This window comes from Diprion similis, chromosome 6 (genome assembly GCF_021155765.1).
Source record: "Diprion similis isolate iyDipSimi1 chromosome 6, iyDipSimi1.1, whole genome shotgun sequence".
In the NCBI taxonomy this organism is placed as follows: Eukaryota; Metazoa; Arthropoda; class Insecta; order Hymenoptera; family Diprionidae; genus Diprion; species Diprion similis.
The window spans coordinates 25,269,702-25,294,982 of NC_060110.1; the positions used below are offsets into that span (position 1 = coordinate 25,269,702).

Genomic DNA, 25,281 nt, shown 5'->3' on the forward strand with positions numbered 1-25,281 from the left:
GTGACCATTCAGGAAACAAAGATCACAACGAGAGATACCAAAGTATAAAAATTGTGGGCAAATATCAGCCTACATTTAAAGCAAGCCGATTGATTTGCATGTTTGCAAGGAGACAAAAATAGTAATGCCAATCCTGCCACACAATTTCTCAAGTACTGCTGCGTCAAAACTCGAACTGGAAAGTTGAATAGTCAATCGAAATTAAGGTGAGGTATGAATATCAAGATCAGAATAATGCCATGACGTCATGAACTACGTGCCAAAGTTACCAATACAGTGGTAGGGAAACGGCAAGGCCTTTGAGGCGGCTAACACGACCGCTCCTCCCCGCAGCTCTCTCCGACTATGTTTTTAAACCTTACTCCACGCTGAGCGATGCTAAGCCAAGCGGTTCGTTCTCCAGCTCGAAATTTTCCGGTTAACGATAAAGCTATTTACAGCTTAACCGTTATGTACAGAAAGGTTCTTCAAACGTTTATTTTCATTAGAGATCATGCATTGAGTATCCAACGAATCGATGGTAGTCAACGGACAGTAAATATAAATTGTAATTTGTGAATTATGCGATGTCTCAGCTGGGATATCAAATGGCTTTTTATTCTGCGTATGTACGATATGGTCATGTTCGGTTACAGCATCGGTTCATTCCGGATCTCTTGAAATCATGCAGCACGCAAGTGATCGCATCATTATCCTGCCAGATATATTGTTGCATACAAAGCAGGAAAATGTCTCACTAATCATTTATACAGTTCGAAAATTCATCTTTGTATTACAAATCAGGTTGTAGAAAGTAAAAAATGTTCCACGCCGAGTTTTCTTTTGTTAACATCTCGAGCCAGAATTCGACGTATCTGAAACTTAGCTCGTAGTGGATATTACGCTACAGATGTAGCTTGTATTTCGCTAGATGATATAATTTGCGCTTTCTTCTCTTGGATGGGCTGGAGAGCGAGCGAACGAGCGAGCAAGCGTTTCGAAAGGGAGGGGCGTCATTAAAATCAATACGCGACTCGAGTCGAGCTATTCCCTGCGTCGCGAAGCGGGGCAGGAAGTAGGAGGAAAAGGAGGAGGAGGAGGAGGAGAAGGAGGAGGAGGTTGAATAGGAGGAGGCGAGCATACGGAGGACGAGGACGAGGATGAGAAGAAGGAATAAGGAGTCATCGGGGAGGGCGAGTTTGCGATAAGCACGGGCGCAAAGAAGAGTGTGAAGAAGGAATAGGAAGGAGCTGTGAGCTTGGGGGTTCGGGAGGGTGAAATAAGGTTGAAAAGAGGAACGCGGAGGTACGTGCAGCGATCCCGTGTGGAGGGGATTCCCACCCGCAAGCAGGGCAGGTTATACCTACCTACATGTATGGAATAAGTCGAGGGTGGCTGGTTCGCGGTGGGGGGCCGGTGGCGGCAGAGGGTAGGTAGGAAGGGCGTCGCGCTATGACCAATAAGAACCACTTTAAAATATCTTTACGCGGCCACTGCGCATGCTGAATTCAAATCTTCGGGACACCCTCGTATGTCTGTACCCATAAATACCTTCCTACCCTCGACGAATGCACGTCCACCTTGCATACCGCTACTCCACCTATACCTACACACATCCACCCAGAGTAGTCGGAGGCGCGACGCAGTTACATAGAAATATAACGTCACTTGGTCGTTTAACGCCGAGAACTCAGGGGGGCATGGTACCCGATGTGATCGTATCTTCTGTCACACATATTAGGTAGGTATTAAAGGTATCATCTCCCAATTACGGTTAGTACCCCTTGATCAAGGTTGACAGTTGTTTGAAAGATAGACGTATGCTTTCTTCCGATCAGCTATATGCTACATTTCACAATGCTAGTTAATTACAATTGCACCGTAAATCCACACAACGGATTCGATCAGATGGTAGAAGAATAAGAAGATACGCGTAACGTAACTGCGGAGTCCCCACTTGAAGTGAAGACTGACGATGAATTCGAGCAGAGCTACGAAGGATCATCGAGAGTAGGGACCTTTATATGTAGGACCTGTATAAGGTATTCGTTTCATTGATGAACTTACCAGGACGACCCGGCTACCTCCGGGCGCAGCTTGCTATTGTTGTAACGCTGGTCTATCCTGGGCCGAATTTCACAGTTTCAAGGTGGCGCGGCACGTTATCGTCATATGCTGATAACGAATCACTTTGTTCACGGAATTGTCCATTCGTTTGTTATTCGTCAGCTATAAATGCAGAGACTCCAGAACAGTCGCACCTATCCTCAAATACACAAATTAAAGAAAGCTAGACCTGATACATGTTGTAACTCACATGGTTTGCTGCAATCACACACTTCATTGACTGAACATGACGGTACAGCAGGAGGGGGGAGGATAACAGATAAGATCCTGGGTGTAAAAAGGTACAGGAAATAGCTTTCGAGGGTTGACTGTTTAGTTGTTTTGCGGTCAAATGTGTGGCCTACCGCATCTTCGTTAGATCATCGTTAATCCTACCAATAAGGAAAATTTTCAGTATACATCTGTTGTATTAATTGTCAAATATACGGTAGGCTATTTATTGAATTTTGCACCGTGTGCTGTTACCATCGTAAGACCTTGATAGTAATAGACATTAAAAGTATTACGAATGGTACGTTTCATTTTCTGCACGGATTAATGACTATCTTTATTAACCATCACGAAAAGTCATTATTGAACTTGACCGCATACATTTACTGAGGGATATCAATGAGCAATATCAAAAATGACATCTGACCAAAAATACTTGCGTGTCGCCACCTGCATACCCAATGTCGTCATGTATGACTGCCATTGAAGAAAACACAACAGTTTTCTTTACAAAGAGGGTAGTCTCGGCAGAGAGACGCGAGGAGTCCCAATGAAACCAGAGAGACATAGCCCGGGGAGAGGGTTAAGATATACTGCAGGCGGCTGGTCGGATGCGGGGGTGGTGGGCAAGGGCGCCTTCAACGATTCGTCTCGGCACTAATCCTACTATATCTGGCCGGTGCCGTTTTCGCCCTCACCGTATACGTCGCGTATACTACGGCCATTCAGGAGACACTGCAACGCACAGGGGGATGATGCTGTATCTAGCGCCTGGTCCCCGGCCTTCGCCTTCGGCCTCGCCCCCCTTATAGCTGGTGTAAGGCCCTCAATATCGCAAAACTCCTCAGACAGAAATTGATTTTCGTAATTGACGGACTTACTTTACTATATGTGTACTCCGCATGGTCTATCGTACCCGTCAGTAAGAAAATTTTCGTCACAGAGAGTGAGAGAAGCCGTGAGACGGCGATCGAGCGAGAGCGAGAGAGAAAGAGTGAGAAAGAGTGAGAAAGAGAGAGAGAAGGAGTTTACGTCGACATCGCACAGGAGTTGAATGAACGGTTAACTCGTCGAGACGAATCGCGCAGCAAGGCCCACCGCTCCAGTATGTAATCATCGAAACGATGGACATTCTTTTCGCAGCTACTTGTGGCTTGTTACATGTGACTCAGAATTCGGGATCAGGTGGAAGACCGCGTCTCTCGGGGTCCTTTATGCATCCAGCGGTCTCTTTATACCTGCAGAGGCTGGATTCGTTGGCCGTATACCATGCAAAGCTGCCCCCGACAATTCATGTCCTTCAGCGGTGTGGCGATGCGGCGGAATCGTGGCGAAGAGGAATTATGCAGAAGGTGGAGGGCATCGTCGTACACCCGCACCTCCCGGTAGTGGCGGCGGCGGCGGCGGCGGTGGCGGCGGAAGAGGAGGAGGAGGAGGAGGAGGAGGAGGAGGATGCCGAGGAGGACTCCTAGGCGGAGCTGCCGTGGCACGACGGTGGCGCTGGATTGGTCTCCGGGTTCCCCTCCATCCGGAAGCTCCCCACCACCGCGAGGGGAATCTGGGAAGCCGACGGCGGTCGGCCCGCCGCGCCGTGTGTAGACGGGCGTCTCCCCCACCTCGCGGCGATCGCCCGTCGGTCAGGTTCGGCAATGTTCTTTTTTTCCTCGTGCCCAGCGACTCCCCCACCTTGTGATCGGCGGTGCCCTCGCCATCGGTGTTGCCCCCGTCGCCCTGTGACGCCAGGATCCCGCTCGGGCGCCGTAGTGTTGCTGCACACATGCAAGCGAGAGCACCGACTCCCGGATCCCCGTCGACGCACCTCGCTCGCTCTCTCGCTCGCACGCGCCCGCGCTCGCGCCCTCGGTAACGATAACAGAGCGCCCCGCGGGTTAGTGAACGCGACGGCGTCTTGGCCCAAACACCTCGAGGTTCGAGCGCATGCAACGCGTTGGCTAATATTAAATATACATCTATGTATATATATGTATATATATATAAATATAAATATATATATATATGTATGTATATATATACCTTGCCAGAGTGACACCCGGCCCGGACGGCCGGCTAACATTCGGTTCAGTGGTACGTCCCGCATTGCAAACGAGTATTATTCACGTGCGTGGGTGGTGACGTTCTCCAGCACCGCGAGGACCGGCGGAAGCCGAGTGACGATCAGTGCGCCTTGGGCTTCGCCTGTTTGCACCAGCAGTGGTTTTGGTTGATTAATTCTGGTGGTTTGAGTGAACTAGTGCGGGAGAGAGAGAAACAGAGAGAGAGAGAGAGAGAGAGAGAGAGAGAGAGGTGGTGACGGACGAGTTCACCCACGAACCCAAAGGAGAAAACCGTCTCACGTTATACCCTGCCGCGAGGAGATCGAGAACCGGGACGGATGAGGGTGAAGACAGGGTCCAGCCTCGACATCGGTGGATACTATCGAGGGTGATCGGTAGGCGTGCGGCTCATAGGGGCCGAGGGAGCGTAGGAGAGATTGGACACAAGTCCCGCCGAGTTTAACGTAAGGTGGATTTAGCGGAGGTGGCGGCTTCGTTTGCGGGGAGTCCGGAGCCCGAGTTCGCCGTGGCGGGCGCTGAGATTCTCGCTCTACCGGGAGTGGGTAACACACCCGGTGTGAAGGGTACGATATACGGTGTCGGTGCAGGGCTGGCGGGTCTCGACAGCGAGGCGGTACGCCGGTGGGTCGCGGAGGCCGCGAGGTCGGTCCAGCGGCAGATTCCGCCCCCGGTACTCGTACCTGCCGCTTCATTTCTGTCGAGCCTAACCCCGCCGATGACGCAAACGCCGAACATGCACCTGCTCGACAACAACAACATGACCGAGGCGATTTCGGCGGGCCAACCGACGGCGCAGCAGCACCAGGAGCACCATCAGCAGCCTCATCACCCTCAGCAGCAGCATCTCCCGCACCAGCCGGGACTCACTCACCAGCAGAAGCTGCAGTCGAGCCCGACGAACAACAACACGATCGAGGCCTGGCGGTCTGCTCAGGGTGGAGGCATTCACCAGTGGTGGAGCCCTCCCGGTGGCGTTCAGCATCAGGAACCACCCGTGACCCCGGTCCCGGCTTCGGCGAGGACCGGCTCACGCTCCAGATCCCGGTCACGCTCCCGGACCAAGGAGCACCCGGAGCAGCCCCTTGACTTCTCGGTCGGCTCGCTCCAGCAGCAGAGAGCCGTCCACCTCCAGGCAAGGGCCCACGTCGCGGCTCAGGCCGCCGTCAGGATGATGCACGAGCGGCTTCAAGGTGGTGCGGCGATACCCCGTAGGAACAACAACAACGTCGGAGGACGACAGAAGTTGACCAGCAATAGCGGTAGCAGTGCCGTCAGCAGGAGAAGCTACAGCCCCAGCGAGAGAAGTGACAGCGGAAGCGAAGACGAAGGCGTTTCGACCGGCGGAAGCCCGACGGGACCGCTTCACGGAACCGATACCGGTGAGTCGATCTTATCCACCTTACCGTTCTTCGCTCGATCCTCGGCAGCTAATCCGGCTAATCGTTCACCCCGGCGCGGCGTTGGCTTCTCAACCTTTCTTCTTCATTTCTCTCTACTTATATCTCTTCCATTCCGCATCTTATTCTCCCTTCCCTCCTCTTCAACCAGAGCATTGTCTGCTCTGATCGTCACCTGCACACCCCCCTTCCCGTAATAATCGTCACCCGCATTTTTCCGCTCGACGGAACGCCGTGCCGCTGTCAAATTTACCGCATTGTACGCAACGCACAGTATAAGGCACCGAGGGAACCGTTTATGTATGAATGGTCCGTTCTTATTTATCTGGATCATGAAAGTTAGATACACATGCGTTGGTGTACAGGTATATTAGAATGATGCGTGAAAAAATGTCGGTTGTACTAATTGGTGTTTTTGTGCCTTCTACTCTACACATCCTCATATTGAATAATCTTAGATCGAATCTGAGCCTCTCAAAATCTGACCCCTCGAATCAAGTTCTATATTTGAGGATGTTTTAGTTTGATCTACGTTCCTCGATTCCTCGAACGTTTCTTTTTCTTTTCGTTGACTTCACGTGTTAGCTCGTCACAGAAAACTCAGGGAATATGACAATGAGAAAGGTGTGCAATGGCTTCACGGTAAATCTGTGCAATTTAGTCGAAGAGAGCTTCAAGCCTGCAGATAATACTGATTATCATGATTCTTTAGAAGTTCCATTATTTCATAAAATGTGTCCGATATATGTGGATTTAACAGCGCACGAATTTTTCACATAATTTTACCAAAGGTTTTTCGAATATCAATGTCACGGTCAGAGAAGCTAAGAATTTAAAAATTCCCCCTTCCATCTTGTCTTCAATTGAAGAATTGTAGTGTTTCACATTTCTTAATTAGGAAAGTAACGGTCTGCATTTTTCTTTGTTATCCCCGGTTTCGTCATTCCTTCTCGTGTATGCTTTAAGATCAAACTCCGCAATATCTGGACTCTAATGTAGTAAAATACAAGTCAGCGTTTCGTGCTTCTTCACTTAACATCGCGTCAAAAATTTATCTAGACCTCATTCTGAATATAATAATTTTGCCAAATAAATTGGAAAATCGTTTCATCAATCTATATTAGAGTCGTACCTGCTCCAAGACACCTACCATGAGTATGCGGTGAAGCGAACTCTCAACTGACACGTATCACGGGAGTAAACTTACTACGGTTACGTGCTATACCGATTCACCAAATATTTAGCTACGGCATAACTAGTTCAGCAATCAAGTTTCTGGCAAACAAAGTGAAAATAAATATCCGTATTCTGAAATTGACGTTCGTATAATATTTTCACGATCCTTTGTCAATTTCTTCTTAATTTTTGCTGGCACAGTGATGTGAGTCAGATGACAGCGCATCGTTTCATAGGCATACGGATGAAATGATGAAATATAACGAATGACAGTCGAGTCTTTTTACGGGCATCTCGGCAGCTGTTGCATAAAGTCTAGGAATTATGGCACTGGGGCTCGGAAATAAAAAATATTTCATGAATCAATGAACCGTCGTTAAGCATGAACGGTGCTTACAAGCTACCCTGCAACGTGAGGAAACGAAATGAAACGAGAGGTCAAAGTTACTCAGATGTAAGGTTTTCTGCAGCCTCCCTTGTCCATTTGGCACCTGACGAGACCGCACTAACAATAAAGGCGTCAAATTCCAAGTATATTTTGATATTGGAATACCATGGGATTAAGGTAATATTCCACGACATTCTACCTGATCAGTTCATGTAGCGTGTACGTTCGCGTTCCTATCTATATAGGTGGTCGGTATCTACTGATTTTTAAACAAAGTTAAGTAAACGAAGTTAAGAGCGATAAGGGCTCAGCTTATGCGCCTGAGTCGCTCGGCGGCTGAGCAGAGGAGGAGCAGGGGAGAGGGACTAGTCGGTATATCTTCGTCATGATCGACACTGGCCGTACGCTGTGTCAATATGTTGACAATTGCGTTTTTCGTCTTTTTCTCTTCCTTTTAAGTTGTTTTTTTTTTTTTTTTTTTTTTCCTTCCAATGTACAAGCGATGATAATTATGTAGATGTTAAACAGCAGGGGAACTGATAGCCGGCTCGCCTCGGCTCGAATGAACGCGTCCAAGATATGGCGCAATAGTTTGAAAGAAGATTAGTCGATTATCGATAAGAGGTAAACGCGACAAATACGTATAATAAGAATAAACCGACTATCTTTTCCGAGTTCGTAAAACGCGCAGACGCGTATCACTGTTACCTCGTACCTACTCGGAAAAATTCTTTTAATTACTACTTACTATTTATTATTACAGCTGATGGACGATTATTAAATCCGATCGTGGAGATTTTTCGTTCTTCAAGGCCTGTTTACGATCTGATTCTTCCGTCCTCGCCCCCGTACCTTCGATCGCAGGGACAATAAACGCACGGCGGAAGTCGAATCACGATCACGCTTTCCTAGTATATACCTACGCTCAGCCTTCTGGCATGTCTGTGCGATATGCGCGATCTCTATGGTTACTAGGGTATTCTTGGAAATTATAGCTGGCTTTAGTGAATTTCGACTAAGCCGCACCCGAAATCAGTTTCAATAAATGAATACTAATTTCTTCCAGAGCACAGTTCGGCACCTTACCTTAAACCCTTGTTTAGGGGTGACAAGAAGAACGGTGCTTTGGAAGTTATTTTTATTTGTTTATTTTAAACCGATTAATGGGGTAGCTACGTCCGAAATTCCCGGATTCTATTTTGAAAATGAAAATCGAGACAAATCTGCAAAGAAATATTCAATCAAACGAAAAATGATTACATGTGCCGATTCATGGAGTACCGTTGATCTCAAAGAGTTTTTATGGATTTACTTGGGATACGCATAACAACGTCATTGGGCTTCGGAACTATTGCGCCGATATCGTTCGTGTGAAACCCCCACTGCGATACATTTGTATGGACCAAAGTTCATGAAAGCGAATCAACACGTATGTGAGCATTAGTCAATGATCAGAGATGTGAGTGCACGTGTCTGTATAATAGCTAGGAAGTGCCAAGCCTGTGTTTCGATTTAACTTTCCCCAGCAAATTTGAAAGTAATGAACAGGTGCAGGTGCATTTTTTACCGATAGGGTTTAATCCACCATAATTCGACGGCTTGTATCCCGCTTGACAGTTTTTCCCTGATAAATGTGTGTATTCAAATGACCCAACCCCCATTAGTACGCAGACCTGGTGTATGCCGGAGGTGTTGAGTCAATCAACGACCCGATAACAGGGACTTTGTGGCCGGTACATATTATATATAGGAACAATTATATCCCGAGGGATGCATCGATTTCTTTTATTTTATATTAAACAGTTCGGTTTCAACGATTTTCTGCTCGTCAATATCCTGCGACTTTCGATAAACCAATTGATCCCTTGTACGCGATCACGTTTCACCCCCGCTCATATATTCTGACCAACCTTTCGAGGTCCCGCCATATGGTTAGACTGGGTTTGAAAATTTTAGCCATATCTATATTTGGCAAGCGTGAGTAAACCATGCGATAAAGTTTGATCATTATCATACAGTCGAATGCTCGCTCGCTCGTGAACTCACTCATCCACCTGTTTATTGGTATATATTTCGTGGTATGCGCAAATGACCAGCATCGCTCAAGCCCATGTTGAATTCGAGCATGCAATAACCGTGATTAACCGTCCGCCGATTCAGGTTTGGACGTAAACAATCCTGTTATCGTTTTTACCATCTACTGGGCGGTAGTGTTTCGTAACAATTCAATTCGTGGGATTAAATGAAATGAAATTGAATTGTTTATCTCATCTAACAGGGTTGTGCGGAGGATTACGAAAAGTTTCAAAATCGCACTGTATTCCAATTTTGCAGGTGCAGTATAAGGTGCGGTGAAAGATCAAGCTTATCTGGCTGAATGTAATCAGGATGTTATACGTGACTCTGCCTACGGGACAGTGTATCCCGCACGATATATATCGGATGCCCGAGCGCTATGCAGGTATAGGGTTTAATTTTATTCGAGATCTCGGCCTAGGCAAGCGCGTCACGGTGGTTCAAGGTTTTCGATTACGTCGAGCGTGTTTACGTCCAGGTAGGTCACAGAAGGACACCTCGCGGGGCGAATTCACCGGGGTCGGGTTTGAGACTAGGTCACGGGGGTCGTGGGGGTCGTAGGGCTCTCCTCCCTCCTCCCTCCTCCCTCGGCCCTCGGCCGTCGTCCCCGGGCGTGGGTCGTCAACCTGGGTAACGGTGGCGTGTGCCGGGGAAGGAGGGACGAGGTGCAGGCGTTGAAGTATCCCCCGAATAAAGCTGAGCCGCGATAGTATTTCGAGGCACGTGACCACGCGGCATGGCAGCAGGTACCAGGTTAAACCCTTTCTACCTGGCTTCCTTCCGCCGCCTCGTGCGTTTCCCTCCTTGCCGCAGACTCGGCTGTGCGCCGTCCTTGCGATAGGATATGCAGGCAGGGGTTACCCCGATAGAACCGGGGCCGTCTACCTGTCCCTGCCCCTGCCCCTCTAAATCGCCGCGACACGCGTACGGGATTCTTCAAAGATTCACCAGAAGGTATAATGGCAGGGGGGGAGGAGGGAGGGGTTAAGGGTCGAGGTTGACACGTGCTGCGCGCCCCTTTACCCCTTGATCCTTCATTCGAGTCCCGATCTAGGCTCGCGGTCTGGCTCGCCTCCGTTGTTGCTGCAGTTCTTATAGGTGCTTGGCAGGATTTGGTCCTTGAATTCTTCGGCCGGGTTGAGCGCGCGTGTCTGCTCCTCTTGGTAGCGGTAGGTAAGGTGCGGGATAACCCTTTCACTCTTATTTTTTATTCAACCGCGCGTGTACGAGGTATTATACCTCGGCTAGGCTGCTGCCTTCAATCTCTGAAGATCTCGTAACAAAGACGTCAGGATTGCGTGGCACATTTCACCTGCCAGGTCACCGTTTCCTCTCCTGGTTCTACCTCGTGACTTATAAGATCCCGGAGACCTTGATCTTGATTTACGATTTATTTCATTTCGGGGAATGATCTACGCGTGGATCTAATCGGTTTTTCATTTCACCGTGAATGGAGCAAAAAATGGTGACTGTCATTCGCACGTCAAATGAATTTTCACTGTCGAATTTTCAAAGTACCCGAAATCGTAACTTTAGGACTGTATAATGCTCGATCTTATGGTAGAAGTAAATGTACTGCAATTACTTCCGTACATGTCTTGTTCCCAATATTAGTATGCCAGGATGTAAGAGGAGAGGTCATCTGGTGCATCTTCGCGTTCAAGTGCGATGCAATCGAACGTCAATCGCGTCGGTTGAGAGCCCCATCGCAATGGCGATTCACGCATGCTAAGCGATACTCGTCAAAAACTTAGGACTTGGGTGCAAGAATGGCTTGATCCGGGCTAACAAGGGGGAGGACAAGCACCTGGGGTAACGGATTTTGACAAAATTTCAACCGGTGAAACCAGATGGACTTTCATTAGACCTGTATTTTTTTCGGTCCCATAAGCAGCGTCTCCTGAGAAATCACGAAGGGGTTGTTTCCTTGTGTTAGTTTCACCAGTTTAAATTTTGTCGAAATCGGTCACCCCACAGATATGCGTCTACCCCTTGTAAGTCATTTTCGATATTATACGCTCGTGTTGACGTATCATACGTCAATAATGTATGGTTAAGTTTTTAAGATGGTTTTTCGTTACTTCACGAGGAGAATTGAATAAACATTTAACATAAAATAAACACTTTCTGAAAATTTCTTGAATAATGATAGAAATCGTAGAACATCTTCTTCAATCTTTCTAAAAGGACCACAACCGAATATGAATAATACTTTAAATGCTGAAAACGTAACTTCAGTAGCCGTTTTTGGATTTGTATCAGGATCGGAAATAGTTCAGCGTAAAAACAATTTTTTCCCCCTTGTAGCCTTTCAAAAGCTTAACCGAAATTTTTTTCGGAGAACGTATAAAAAACAGCATTTCAAATTTTTCAAATGGTTAAATGGATAGACTTTACCGCTTGAAATATAAAATAAAAATGCTCCCGTCGATTCTATTTAAAATAGAAAATAGTAAATGCCATTTTAACTTTCAAATACGTATTCGAAATAGAACCATTTCAAATACTACCCATGCCCTGGGTACGAAAAAAAAAATTTCACTTATTCATGCAAAACGACTCAACTCTCTTCAAGTAACGAGTTGTTCACACGATGTGTTAACATTTATCAAGCGATTGTGAAATATAATTATCGGCGAGGGTCCGAGCTATAAAAAAAGATATGCAGTATTTGATTTTCAATTCCTAAAATACCTATCACACAGTCTTCTGACCTCATTTTGATTGAAGTTGGGTAAAACTCAACTAAGGTTGAACCGTTTTTGCACCCCGGTTCTCAATTATTGGTCGATAATCGTGATAGGAAAATGCCTGAATCTTGGAAACTATTGTACGTACGTAGATCGTTTGGTATTTCTTCGGTAAACCTGTATATTTGATGTTATGACTAACACCGCTTGAGTCTGTAGTAACTAGCGTATATACTTATCTGCTTATCTTATGCGGAATAGCCGCGGTATCTACACCCGCGATATGAACTTTATGTGTACTTAATTATGGTTAGCGGGAATTGATGCGGGTATTATTCACATTTATGTAGACACATTTATCATCATTTCTTGGAAAAACTATCCACCAATTCAAATATGCCTAGCTATAACCTATACGTTTGCGTGACACAGAAATGAAAACATAAAAAATTATTGACGCATCGATACATGTTTTTGACATTGCGTATATTCGATATGTACGAAGAGAAGCCAGGATTTGTAGTTGCCTTTATAAAAAATTAGCTGCGTTAGAACCGAATTGCGTGACTGGTTGAAAATTCGAATATTTATCATTTCAATTTTATCTTGAGGTGTGATTTGATCAAATTGTTCTTAACCACGGTCGTATTCTGCCTATACCCAAGAGAGAAGAAGAATTAGGTATGAATGGGCAGGGGGTCGGCCAGCGTGAAGATGGGAAAGAGAGAAAAACAGAGACAAAATCGGCGGATACCTGTCGATTTCCGTACCTCATTGCATGAGATATTTAAAGAAATCAGATTTGCCTACAGTCTTATTAATGATAGCTCAGTAAAACCCGTGGTATTTTTCGCAAACAAAGTAATACCTAGCTAGTTCTGACATGGTTTTGAAGTTCTGGGAAGCGGGCGGTTACCGAAATTGGACTTTTTGGAATGAAATAATATTTTACAAAGTACTTGGAACTTCACCATCACCGGTTTTCGAGAGTGTTATACCCCTATGTATTTTTTTTACTGCTGCACTGTTAATATTTTTTTTCTTCATTTGTTTATATTTATCAATCTATATATTCATTTATCCATTTATCCATGGATCTGTCTATCTATCTGTCTATATCCCCGCCCACCTCTTCTTTCTTGGTTGTTTTTCCATCACTTCATCACTGTAAACTGTTCCTACGCACTGACTGGCGAACAGCCAAGATTGCTGGTTCCACGTTCAGTTCACTGTAGTACACCATTGTCTGAAGTGAATTGCGATTTGAACGTTCTAATTTCCATTTTCATCCTGCAATAATCACCCCTTAAGTATATAGTCACCACATTTAATATAGATACATCGACAATTCATTTCTTAGCGCAGGTGGGGTGGGGAGGTGGTTAAAAAAATACACAAACATGCAAAGGAAAGAAATCATTCAAAATGTTTTCTAAGATCTATTTTGATAACGTTCGTGGGCTCATCTGACAGTGTGTATTGTAATAACCTGCAGGGTGCATTGATACTCTGCCGATGTCTGTATCCATTGTTTGAATCTAAGCTAAGAAATAGTGAAAGTGTGTGTGTGTGTGTGTGTGTGTGTGTGTGAGAGAGAGAGAGAGAGAGAGAGAAATAACCCCATTTGTCACAGTAATTGAAGTCATGGATAGAATATTTATTAGAACTGATTTATTGCTTATTCGTTAAAAACGCTTATAATTATATACTGGTGAAAACCTTACTTACGTTATTCGCGACAAGTGTATAGTCTGGATCGCGTGAAAAATAGTATTGTATTCTATTGTATAGATAGGTTATGTATAAGGATTACAATTATCGAAATTTGATTGTACAACATCATGAAACACTGCGACAGAAACGATAAAAAAGAAAGATCGGATCAACCGAGTATGTTTAGTTTTAATTTGGCCCTGGCTATTCGCTTCGATACATCTTCACGTAAGCCCATGCACATAGTCCTGATGGGTAAACCCGATTGGTGATGAAAAGTTTAATTTGAACACGCACGGAGAAGCATACACATCCCAATGATTGCGTACCAACGTGATGTACGTGTATAATATGCATAGGCTTTCCCAGGATAGACTGTGTTCCTTGCCGCTGACTCTTCACTCCGCGGGCCAATTATGAGCGAGAAACTTATCTTAAATTATTTTTATCACTTGATCGCAGCGTACGTACTTAATGGAAAAAATTTCGAGTCACAATTCCTAACTTATGCCGATGCATGCTTGAGACTTCTTTCTGATTTCGGAGTCAAGGGTGACGTGCGATTTGTTGCTTCAGAAATCCTCAATTTTCATTGTAATTCGTTCCGCCAATGAATTGAAATTGATACTGATATGGTGAACAGTTTTGAGGATAAAATCAACATTTCGTTAATTTCTCTTTCTCTTGGAATGAACTGGATCCAATTGTTGCCATCTTCCAATTATGACTAAACTTTTCGTAAGTTTTTCTCAATACAAGTGGAGATAATTGAAAATACCTTACACGTATCGTTTCGCTATGTCCCCTAGACTTACGACAATTAGTGGATTCAGTAGCTGATATGGCAGGCAACTATACTATCGTTGATTTACCGACTGCCCGCCAGCCAATTAATCTCGTAATTGATCGTGGGATACGATCAATAGATGTATTACGTAGCGTATCCACACTTACGTATATGTATATACATACAAGTTATCCACGCAGGCACCGTAAGCGTACCCGAACGATCAGATTTTTTACATCTCCTTTCACACGCCCCAAAACACGTCGACATACATTAGTACACCTATAGATAATTACCATATAATGTACTCATTCCCTTGTCAGATAATGAAAGATAAAAAAGTTAAGAAAGAAAAACAAAACAAACACAAGAATATGCAAAAAGAATGCTCAGAAAATACCGGAGACCAGAATAGCCGTACGCTCCGAAATGATCAAACTTATTTACTTACGTAAGTTACGTATTTGCCAATCATATTCGATCAACAAAATGTAATAAATTCGTCGTCTTTCTTTAAGCAATAAGCATGCTAACGAATGATCTGCTCGGATTCATCACAGCGCAGTTGCGAAAGTTTAATGAAAGTGACGATTCAATTTCATTGTTATGCTTATAAATACAGTTTTTGTTCACATTCCGGGAATCCCTGACCTATCACAGGTTGAATACTGGTCCGATAGATTCAATATTTTGTTTCCGCAACGATGATACGGTTTGTAAGTAGATTTGACACTTAATGTAATTGTCATTTGAAATTACTTATAGATGTGTCAATTTCAAGGAGAGTATTCATATTTTTCACAAATCGTCAGCGAGTTATGGAGTGCGGACAAACTGACCGGCTCTGTATGACGTAATCAGTACTTGATGTACGCAGATGGTGTAGCATGACTGGTGCAAGAAATGGTTGACCGATGTTGATTGTGCGTGGCCTGAGCACGTCTCAATCCTCGCCCCGCTCCTGATTCTTAATTTATGAGATATTCGTGAGAAGGCTTCCTCCACGGAGAGTCTACGAGCCGCGTTTTACCGCATAATTATCATACAAGCGCTTCGTTGGAACTGTAAAGGAACAACGGCGGTGCACGTAGTATAGATATACCATATAACAGCACAAGAAAATCGGAGGTATATGCGCCGGTAATTCTACGTTCGTTTGTATAGCGTGTTCACGAACATTACCACTGTGCTTGTATAGAGCCTTACAAAGGGGAGCGAACACAGAGACAGAGACACAGAGAGAGAGAGAGAGAGAGAGAGAGAGCGACGGGGGGCACGTGATCGTGGAGAGTAAAGAGTAGAACGTGAGTTATACACACACTGGTATGTACCTGCGCCCAACAGGCTGAAAAGCAAGTATGGTTGCCGAGTTATCAAAGCCCACTCATCACGGGCACATCCGGATTCAAATGACGTTTCATGCTTATGCTTATGTTTATTTATCCACTTATTAAAACAACATTAAGGCCCACGTCCAATTATCTATGGTCCCTAAAGGCCTACAAGACCCAGCTGAAGGCAGAAGGCTAGCGCTTCTACCTGCAGTTGAAGGTTCATAGAATATACTTGCTGTACTCATCGTTGGTCTATTTTTCACCTCATTTATTGCACTGGAATAAAATTATAATTACACTGTACTGACAGAAAAATTCGCAATTTGTGTTGTTTCATTCAACACCCTCGACGACAATTTGATGTATATCCCCCGACTACTTACTTAGCGCTGCATTGTGACCGCATGATCGATGCCTTTTATGCGATTTACCCGCGCTGTTACCGATTTTTTATGTCAGGGATATGCACGGCTTACAGCAGTTGCATAACTTCAGTAATTGATACCACTTGAAGTCAATTCGAGCCTTTTAAAGGCATACGAAAATTCTTGAAGTCGGATGAAACCGCTTGACGACATGTCAAGTAACTCCAGGTCATTTGAATATACGTATGGGGCTTTCATCAAGGCATGTTAGTCTATTTCGGGTCTTCGAACTTGTCAACTTACTCACCAAGTCACGCGATCCTATGAAAATCATTGCGAATGAGGACGAAAGGTGCAAGAAAAAGTCTGGGTTTGAAAGATGTTGAGGAACTGACACGGTATATTTACGGGTCAGGCTTCGTAAAACTGAGGATAATTTTTATGTATAAATGCTAAAAACGCAAGTAGTTGAGGATGAAACAATTGACGTAATTGTAGCTATATCGTATACCGGCATCTTTTGTGTGAATGTAAAAACTCAAGAGCCAAGCTTCGTACTGCGTGCCGTTACACAATTACTTTGCCTTGTATTCTATGACGTATGCTTCGATCCATCTCAGGACTTTGCAGCTTCACTTGACTCCTCGAAATTTACCAATACAAGCCTCGTTCTGTATATGAATGGCACAACTAGTTCTAAATAATACGCAGATAATTGATCAGATTATTGATTGAAATTTTTCTCGTTCTTATAGTACCACGTGAATGATACGTACAAACGTTACTTACACCTTAACAAAGTATAACATATAAATGTAAATATTATACTTAACTTGCACCCTTACATCCTTGACCTCAAGCGGACTAAAACAGTGTGGACTGTTCGCGATTTAAGAAGGTCGCAGGACCATAATGTTTTTGTAAATCACCCATCTCTGCAAAAAAAAATTAAATAGTGGTATCTAAATGGCAGATAACACAAATCACGTTTAGATATTTTAATAACGTGAAAATAATAGAATAGTGTGTGGTGGGCGGTGGGTGCTGTTGACTAAACCAACGTACCATTATTTGATAATGTCTGAAAGGATACGATTGCTTCGCCGAAAGGTCCAATTGGAAATATCTCGGCGATTATGAAACATTAAATTATATTTGAAAGTGAACAATTCGATCTATGTAGGTTAAAACATTTTTTTTTCGCAATCATCAATGACAATATTTATATCTGAGTTATAATCTTCAAACATATTTACTTGTCGTCAGGAATTTTTTCTTTCCTAGTGTAAAATCATACAAAGCATAAAATCGCTGTGCATATAATCATTTTTGCTCGGCTCGCATATGCAATAACACAATTCGACATTACGGAAAAATCCACGGCAGTTGAAATAAAGCACGCGTATAACCCGCTTTGCCCCGACCATGAGCTGGCAGCATCGAGTATTGCTCCAAATCTTCGATGTTTCATTTCCGTCTCATTTCCGATCGAGCGGGGCATGAAAGTGGCTAATCGATATAATGAATAATTACGATATCTTTGAGGCTGTATCCCTGTTTGACTCAGCTTTTACGAAACGCAATACGTACGATATATTGATCGTCGCCCGCGTAGAATTACGATAAGACTGGTATATTTTATGTAGATACAGAATACTATCAGCATGACGATGCCAAGTACATAGAATTTGAATGTTATGTACGTCAGGAGTGGGAAGTGGGGTAGGTATTTGTTTGGCTTTATCGTTTCGCTGGCCGTATAACGTTTATCGTTCGGTGATATCTGTACCGTGGATTTCACATATAATATTGTGAAAAGTTGAGTGTCATAGATATGCCGCTGATTTAACGCCGCGCCGGCATGAATCACCTGTGTCGAATGTGCGCTGTGAGAGCAGTGTTTCTCTTTGAAAAATACCGTCACGATATTTACGCCTGCCGTGCGCGTAATGTTCAATCTCAGGAGAAATAGACCAAACAGGCATTCTCCTAGTTTTGTGTTTGATTTACACACAAAAGAGGATAATACCGGAATGTATATGGAAATCAAGTAGTATACCTAGATGCGTGTTGCTTTCAACATGAAAATTTCATCATTCACACAAGTGTTTCGAACAGTGAAGAAATCATTAATCAACTAGGTTTATCTCGCCAGCTATCGCGAATCGCGACCGGAAATCTTAGCCCAAAAATTTAATGTCTACATTCGTAGCATTAACATCAACACTGATAGACCCGCGAAAGTGATACTCGCTAGGTGCCGGAAGCCCTCCTCATGACAGATGAGCCCTGACGTTCTTTCTCGGCCAATTAAAACCACACGCCATTCAGCGTTTCTCCAAAACCCAACAGCGGACGTATTGCATTACACAAGAAACGAATGAATTAAATTTAACCCTTGTTTGACGCATTTCTGGAGATTCACAGAAATTTTGGTGTTCACAGTGTTTCTGGAGAAACACAGAGATTCACGTTATGAAAAATTAAGTAATAAATATTTTCACTTGAAATTTTTTTTGGATCTTCTGAAAACGTTATTCTTTCAAACTGTATGGGTTATGTAATAAAATATCAAAACGCCAGATAGTGCCACAGATCCGATTTTTTTGGATTTAGGTACTGTAAATGAACAAAGAAAAGGCGTGGGGCCGTTTGTAACCCAGGGTGTCAAACAAGGGTGAAAGTAGAATATGAATTGAAGAATTGTTGAAGAACAAAGAGAGATATAAATAAATAGCAAGAACAGTGATAAAGGCTGAGTGACTAGATCTAGAAGTGCGGAAGAAGAGGGAGAGAGAGAGAGAGAAGTAATGGGAAAATCAACATGTAAAATACTTCCCGTCGCATGTTTGTTGGCGCAGGCGATTAATTGCTACGACAAAGTGTGAAACTATCCAGGCTCGTCCCTCGTGCCGTTCCAACACCTGGTGGGAGTAATCCATCATCGTCGGCGTCTGAATTAGGCCTTGGGGCCAGGAAGCGAGACTTGGACCGTAGAAGCTGGGCGAAATATTCGCACGCACGCCGCGCCGTCCGTACTCTAGAGCAGCTTGCCGCTTCCTATTATCATACAATACATACCAAATTTCGATTGATTAATTAATTTGTGTTCACACGGGCCGTTCTTCACCTTCGGATGTGGCCGTTCGATTAACCTTCAACCCTACCGTGACTGTTACGAATAATTTATCGAGACGGGGACAGGTAGAGGAAATTAGTCAACTCCCCATTGATACTCACCGTCCATTTCCCTTCCTTCCCGAAACAGCAGGATCTCCCTGCTGCTATAAACGCGTAATGCTCGATTCGACTTGTAATCTCCCTTTTTTACCGGTAGCCCCGCAACAGTTGACTCGGCTGCGCACGCAGGTGTGAACGACAACAGGTGTAGACCACACACTCCCACGTCACGGATTCCCGTCCCGTTTCCCGCCTGCATCCGTACGTCCGATACGTTGGTATGTGTGCGCATGCCGACCGTTGAGTTGCGTTGCGTTGCGTTGCGTTGCGCGTGTGGCGAGGGAGATGGCATCGGATCCCGGGCGACGACGCTGCGAGTGGCCCTCAGGGCCGTGTCTTGCACGCGAAACAGCCTTGCCGCCTACCCCTGACTCACGTGTTCGTCCGTCCGTCCGGCCCGGCATCGCGGCGTCCTGACCCGCTCTAGGCACAGCTGCGACGAAACGAACGATTTCTCGAACTGCGCTCGAAGGCCTTCTACTTCCAAGCCTATCCTCAGCCCAGGTATCGCTCGCTCGGTCCTCGGGACAAGGGCGGAGGATCAAAAGGAGCCAAATCCTCGGAGACTTTTTTTAATCACCGGTATGTGCGGGCTCAATTGTAAGACGCCGGTTCACGCGTATGCCACGGGTGTGTTTGCCATAGCCGACGTGGAAAGCCTGTCATGCACGCTCGTGCAAATTTGACTCCACATACGTATTGGATTTTTTTTCTAATAGACTTAAAATTGTGTAGACAATATTTCTTAGTACAGAAATTCACGCAAATGCAAATTCGAGCAAGTAGTTACAATTAATCCAAATACCATTATTTTTCATATTTCACCCATAACTTGTATCATGCAGAAGATTGGCACTCGTGGCTTGTCGAGGGCGGTAATAATTTTTTCAAGCATCAGATTCGATAGACTTTCATTCGCTCGTTGAAGCTTTGAACTATTCGCAACATTACAACTCGTCAAAATTAACAAAAAGTGGCAATCGCTTCGTGGCACACAAACAGAGTACGTAGTTATATTCTCTCATATAAGGTTCTCCGGCATCGCAACGCAAAGCTGAAAACCGCGACAAACGATTGCTAATTGCATACTAGTATAAATACGATTGCCTATCTGTACAAAGTCACAGTGATTTCGAAACTTCAATCCTTTGATCGAACTTTAAGACTACAGTGACTCTCGTTTAATAAGTCCGATCATCGTTAGTCAATATATAAGTATAAAGATGACGGCGAAACAAGGTGCCGCGCGACACGATGTATCTCTATAACCTGCGTATATCTGTGACCGTGGTTGTCTCGATACTCTAGGGACGCGGGATGAGTTGGCAAAGCCGGCTAATCAGAGTGCGGGCATTGCTAACGAGTCTTTCGTGACTCTCTTCTGTTATCAAATTTATCCGCACCGTCCGACCGCATTGGAGAATTGGGTTACGTACTGCTTGACTGGTTCATTAATAATATCAAGCCACGCGGAAGGAAAAACTCGAGAACAGGATGGGTCAGATCTTTGTACCTATCTCCTTGAAGGGCCCCTCAAACGATTAGCGTCTGCGCGCGTAAGCATTTTATATGCAACTTATTCGGGGATACCGAGTTCAAGCCCGGTCGTAGAGAACGGGGCAAATATATGCCCAAAACTTAATTATGCTTGATTCGTTTGTCAGTTATAGACGAGAACGTACAGTCATCACGAAACGTTGCCGATTTGCCTAGTCGGGATTGAAAAATTTAATTTACAGGGACCTACCAACATTTGACAAATGGTCCGCGAATACGAGCTGATTAGAATAGTTAAGAGTTTATATTCCAAAGATTTCAACGGCAACCGCTGGATGGGGTGGCATTTGATGTATAGGTGAAGTCAAAACGAAACCTGACGCTTCGAAACTGAAACACGCCGTGATCACCGTGAACGTCGATTACTGTCAAGTTCGTACGATTGGGTACAGGTTCCACGTAACCACATACCCCGTACTCTGACAGAGGACAGGATAATTTTGTTAAGACATCGAGACATTGTTCTCGGTTCACTAAGCGCGTGTATAAATAATCCTTCGTATACATCAGTTGTATAGCTAATTAAGAACAAACAATGGAACCGTCTCGATACGATCCTTGCGCGTTCGTAATCGTCACATCGCGATCTAGTAATGGTTAAGTTGTAACGATTAACGGGGAGGTCAATGTATCGAAATGGCTATAGGCTGTGCCTATGGTCGTTGTCTCTACTCTTTCAATCTCGATTACCAACTTGTTCCAAGAAATTTTAATCTACCATCGAATTCGCCGATCTGATTAGCTTAAGCCTCTGAAAAATTTAATTACAATTCAGGTCTAGTTTTTTCTTTTTTTTTTTCAATTTATTTTTCTTTCCTTACATATCCCTACCATTCCCATTATCTACAGCGGGAAGAAGGAAAGCGAAACACTTACTTTTATGATACAGAAATTGGAGAAATTTGCAGCCTCGGTTCTTTTGCAATCTCTGAGCGGATTATCTGGGCCGTGGATCGGGCAACTTGTTTACCTATAACGTTTACGGTTCTCGACTGGTTGCCCGTGAGTCTTCGGCTATCCGATCCACCTCCTACGCGCTGCGATGAGTCTGTTATATTGTAATATTTTCCATGAATCGGCAAGTGTATCGTGTCCGAAGAATTCTAATTGAGGATAGAATACTGGGTACACATACTATATGCCGCGTTGCAGCCACAGGCCAGCAGGGGGAGCAAACGATATATAATAAATATTAAACGACTCCTTGTGCCGAACCCAAGGTGTGCGGGAGATGACTGAATGTTAATTAGCGAGGCGTGACAAGCCTCGACTAGGTATAATAATCACAATAGCCAGCTCGCACGTGAAGCTTACTTGAGCCAGGGCAGCTTATATTGCCCACATAATCCGACAGATATATGTACTCATCGTGCAAAAGGATTATTCCGTCCCAGGTAATGTATGAGCCTCTGGCGGTCCCGTCTACCATCTCGAGTTTCGATTTCCGATTCGTGGTTGACGGGGATGTATTTGTTGCATAAGAGAGAATCAAGGAAACTTAACTGAAAACTGAAACATTTTCTAGCAATAATCGAGAAACTTAGCCCCGCGAGGAGAAGACGCAGCGCACGGAGAGATGCATAATTATAACTATACCTGTAGGCAGGGCGCGAGTAGGATCATACGCGTATAGCAGCCAGCTAATGAGCCAATTAGCAGGCCGACTCGGTCTCGCTGCGTTTCCGCGCGTCGACAGCCGGGTGTCGGGCGTCGTCGGTCGTCCTAAAATCCCATCCACTATTTATTCTTGTCACTCATTTGCGTCTTTTTCTCTGTTGTAGAACCGTGTGGTGACCCGATGCTGGAAAGGCCTTACGGTGAGTTTATTTCACGGTGATTACACTACTTGCAAGAATTTCATTTGCATCTGAGGAACGAAAAGAGATCAACGTTGTGCGTAACCTTCGACCCTCATCGAAAGTTTCGCATGCTTTCAATGATCGCAGCTGGCAATATTCTGAAAACGTAGATTACACGCGTGGGCATGATTGTGTGGCTAGACGCGTTGCTGGCTGAGGAAAAGATTGTAAATTTTTCAAATGGAACTGTCAAAAAACCGGGTAACTTTGATATGGCTATCAACGTTACACTCTCGTCCGGTGGAGTTGGCCGCGTTGCGAAAACCAACCACCGGTCGACACTTCGAGGATGTGCTCTTAGCCGTGCCCGGTTGGATTCTAGTGATTCTGAAGACGAATCAATGGCTACGATGGATCACGCGTATCAACCCAAAGCATAGTAGTCGCACACGCTTCTCCATACGCGTCGAGCCGAGCTATGTAGAATGCGTAAAATGCATTTGTAATCCGTTCTGTGGATGGTCGGTGATTGTCGCTTTGATTTGAAAATGTAGATTTATCTACTGTTGGTAGACTTATTTCAACCACAGCTTTTTTTGTTAAGAGTGCCCGTATCGTGGCGCGGGTATTCGTTCGCGTGGATATCTCAAGTTCAAACCCCTTGACGACGGGGCATGACCTGCAGTGATGGGGATCAACAGGTTCCGCCCTTCTCCGCCGTCTCGAACTGATCCAAATCGTTTTGAATCTAGTCCTCGTTCCTCTCTCTCTCTCCAACCCCCCGTGACCCCCCCTCAAGGGACAGGAATCCTCCGAGGCGTGAATCTAGTTGCTCGGCAAGCGGGTGCAAGAGGGTTGGGAATCCTCGACAGTCGACAGCCGATTAGGGCAAGACGGGAGCACCGCAACCCTCGGCGGAAAACTTAAAATAACATCGTTCAATCATGCCGGGGGCCTTGCTGCCTGCCGACAGGACAGACAGTGAACAGCCTGCTTTCGTATTCCCCTCGTCGTCGGTCACGCCCCCGAGCTGACAACCCTCGCCCCCGTCATCGAGGACATCTTCGGGCATGCCGAGCCGGCCTTACGGAGCATTTCGTGCCCTCGATGACTCTTAACCTAGCGAAATACCCGCACGGATCGTGAAACGTCGACGGAACTCACAATCAGAATCCTTGCAAGTTTGAAAGTATTTTACGATCCACACGAAGACTACGACCAGACGTTTCATTCCTTTCGCATTACTGTCCCTTGATTCTTGTGATATTCGAAAGTGACAATCCTGGTCATGTTGCCGGCAGTCTCGACGACGAAATAGCCGAGTGCAGACTTTCGATTTACCTTATGACAAGGTTCGAGACCATCTTTAAGAAATTGAGCATCCAAATAACTTTAATTTTTTTCCCTCTCATTTTGAAGAATTTCTCAGGCAAACTTCACCTGAACGCATTGACGCTTTTTGTGACACCGCGTGGCTTCCAATTTCACTATTACTTTGTTATATTGCAAGCGATATGGTTTCACGGTCCGTTGAAAAACGTAAATGAAGAATTTGTTTTTCATATAGAACTTTCCGAAAAAATATCACTTTTATCTCTTAGAGAAAACTTACCGAAGACAAGTTTAGTACCTAGTACGTAGTGGGTCTGCATTCAACAACACTTCTTGTCTTCTCCGTACGATCCTTGCGAATCTGCGTACGAAATCTGTCGTATATTTTTAAACTCACCTGGTTTGGGGTATGTGAAGATTAACAAACATTAATTGTTTCTCCTCACCCGGATTACTATGATATTTCCCAAAAACTCGAATCCATTTCAAGGATTGATGTACGAAAATTTATCGCGAAGCAGTATGCCATTCTACAACTATCTATGAATCGTCAAAAATATTTGTACCAAGTCCCGTATTTTCGAAAATTCATCGAAATTTTCGTGAAAAATCGCGATTTTCCTCCACCAAGAAGCTGAGGCTCCATGTCGAATCCATGTCAGCGATTCGATCAAATATTTTCATTCGAGTAAATGATCTGGTACAGGTATATAAATCCCACTATCTGGACGAAGTAATTGCAGCTCGATTAAAAACGTACCATCCAATCCTTCGTGTGGCTGAAGTGGATTATCGGTACCTCGAAGCGAGATGTAGTTAGTCACTGTGATAGCGGAGATGAAAGGTAGGACGTAAAAGTGAAAGCCGCACCGGCAGCGGCAACGTTCGCCGAGAGACGGATACCCATACCCGGGGCTATAGGTATCGCCCTGGGGCACTCTGATCTTTCCTTGCGGAGTTGAGCGCCACTTTGACGCTCATTACGACGAGTCCCGCCCCCGGCACGGGTAATCAGGGTGCGCGGGGGCGAGGGTGC

The 25,281-nt window shown here is 44.8% G+C and overlaps 1 protein-coding gene across 1 annotated transcript in view; it reads left to right on the plus strand.

Annotated features, from left to right (window-relative positions):
• The first annotated feature begins 4,623 nt into the window (after positions 1–4,623).
• Positions 4,624–25,281, plus strand: part of LOC124407149 — a 102,473-nt gene continuing 81,815 nt past the window's right edge. Inside the window, exons 1-2 of the mRNA XM_046883003.1 lie at positions 4,624–5,770; positions 22,896–22,931. Of these exons, the coding sequence (XP_046738959.1) occupies positions 5,107–5,770; positions 22,896–22,931 (700 nt within the window). The 5' untranslated portion in view covers positions 4,624–5,106. The remainder of the gene's footprint in view (positions 5,771–22,895; positions 22,932–25,281) is intronic.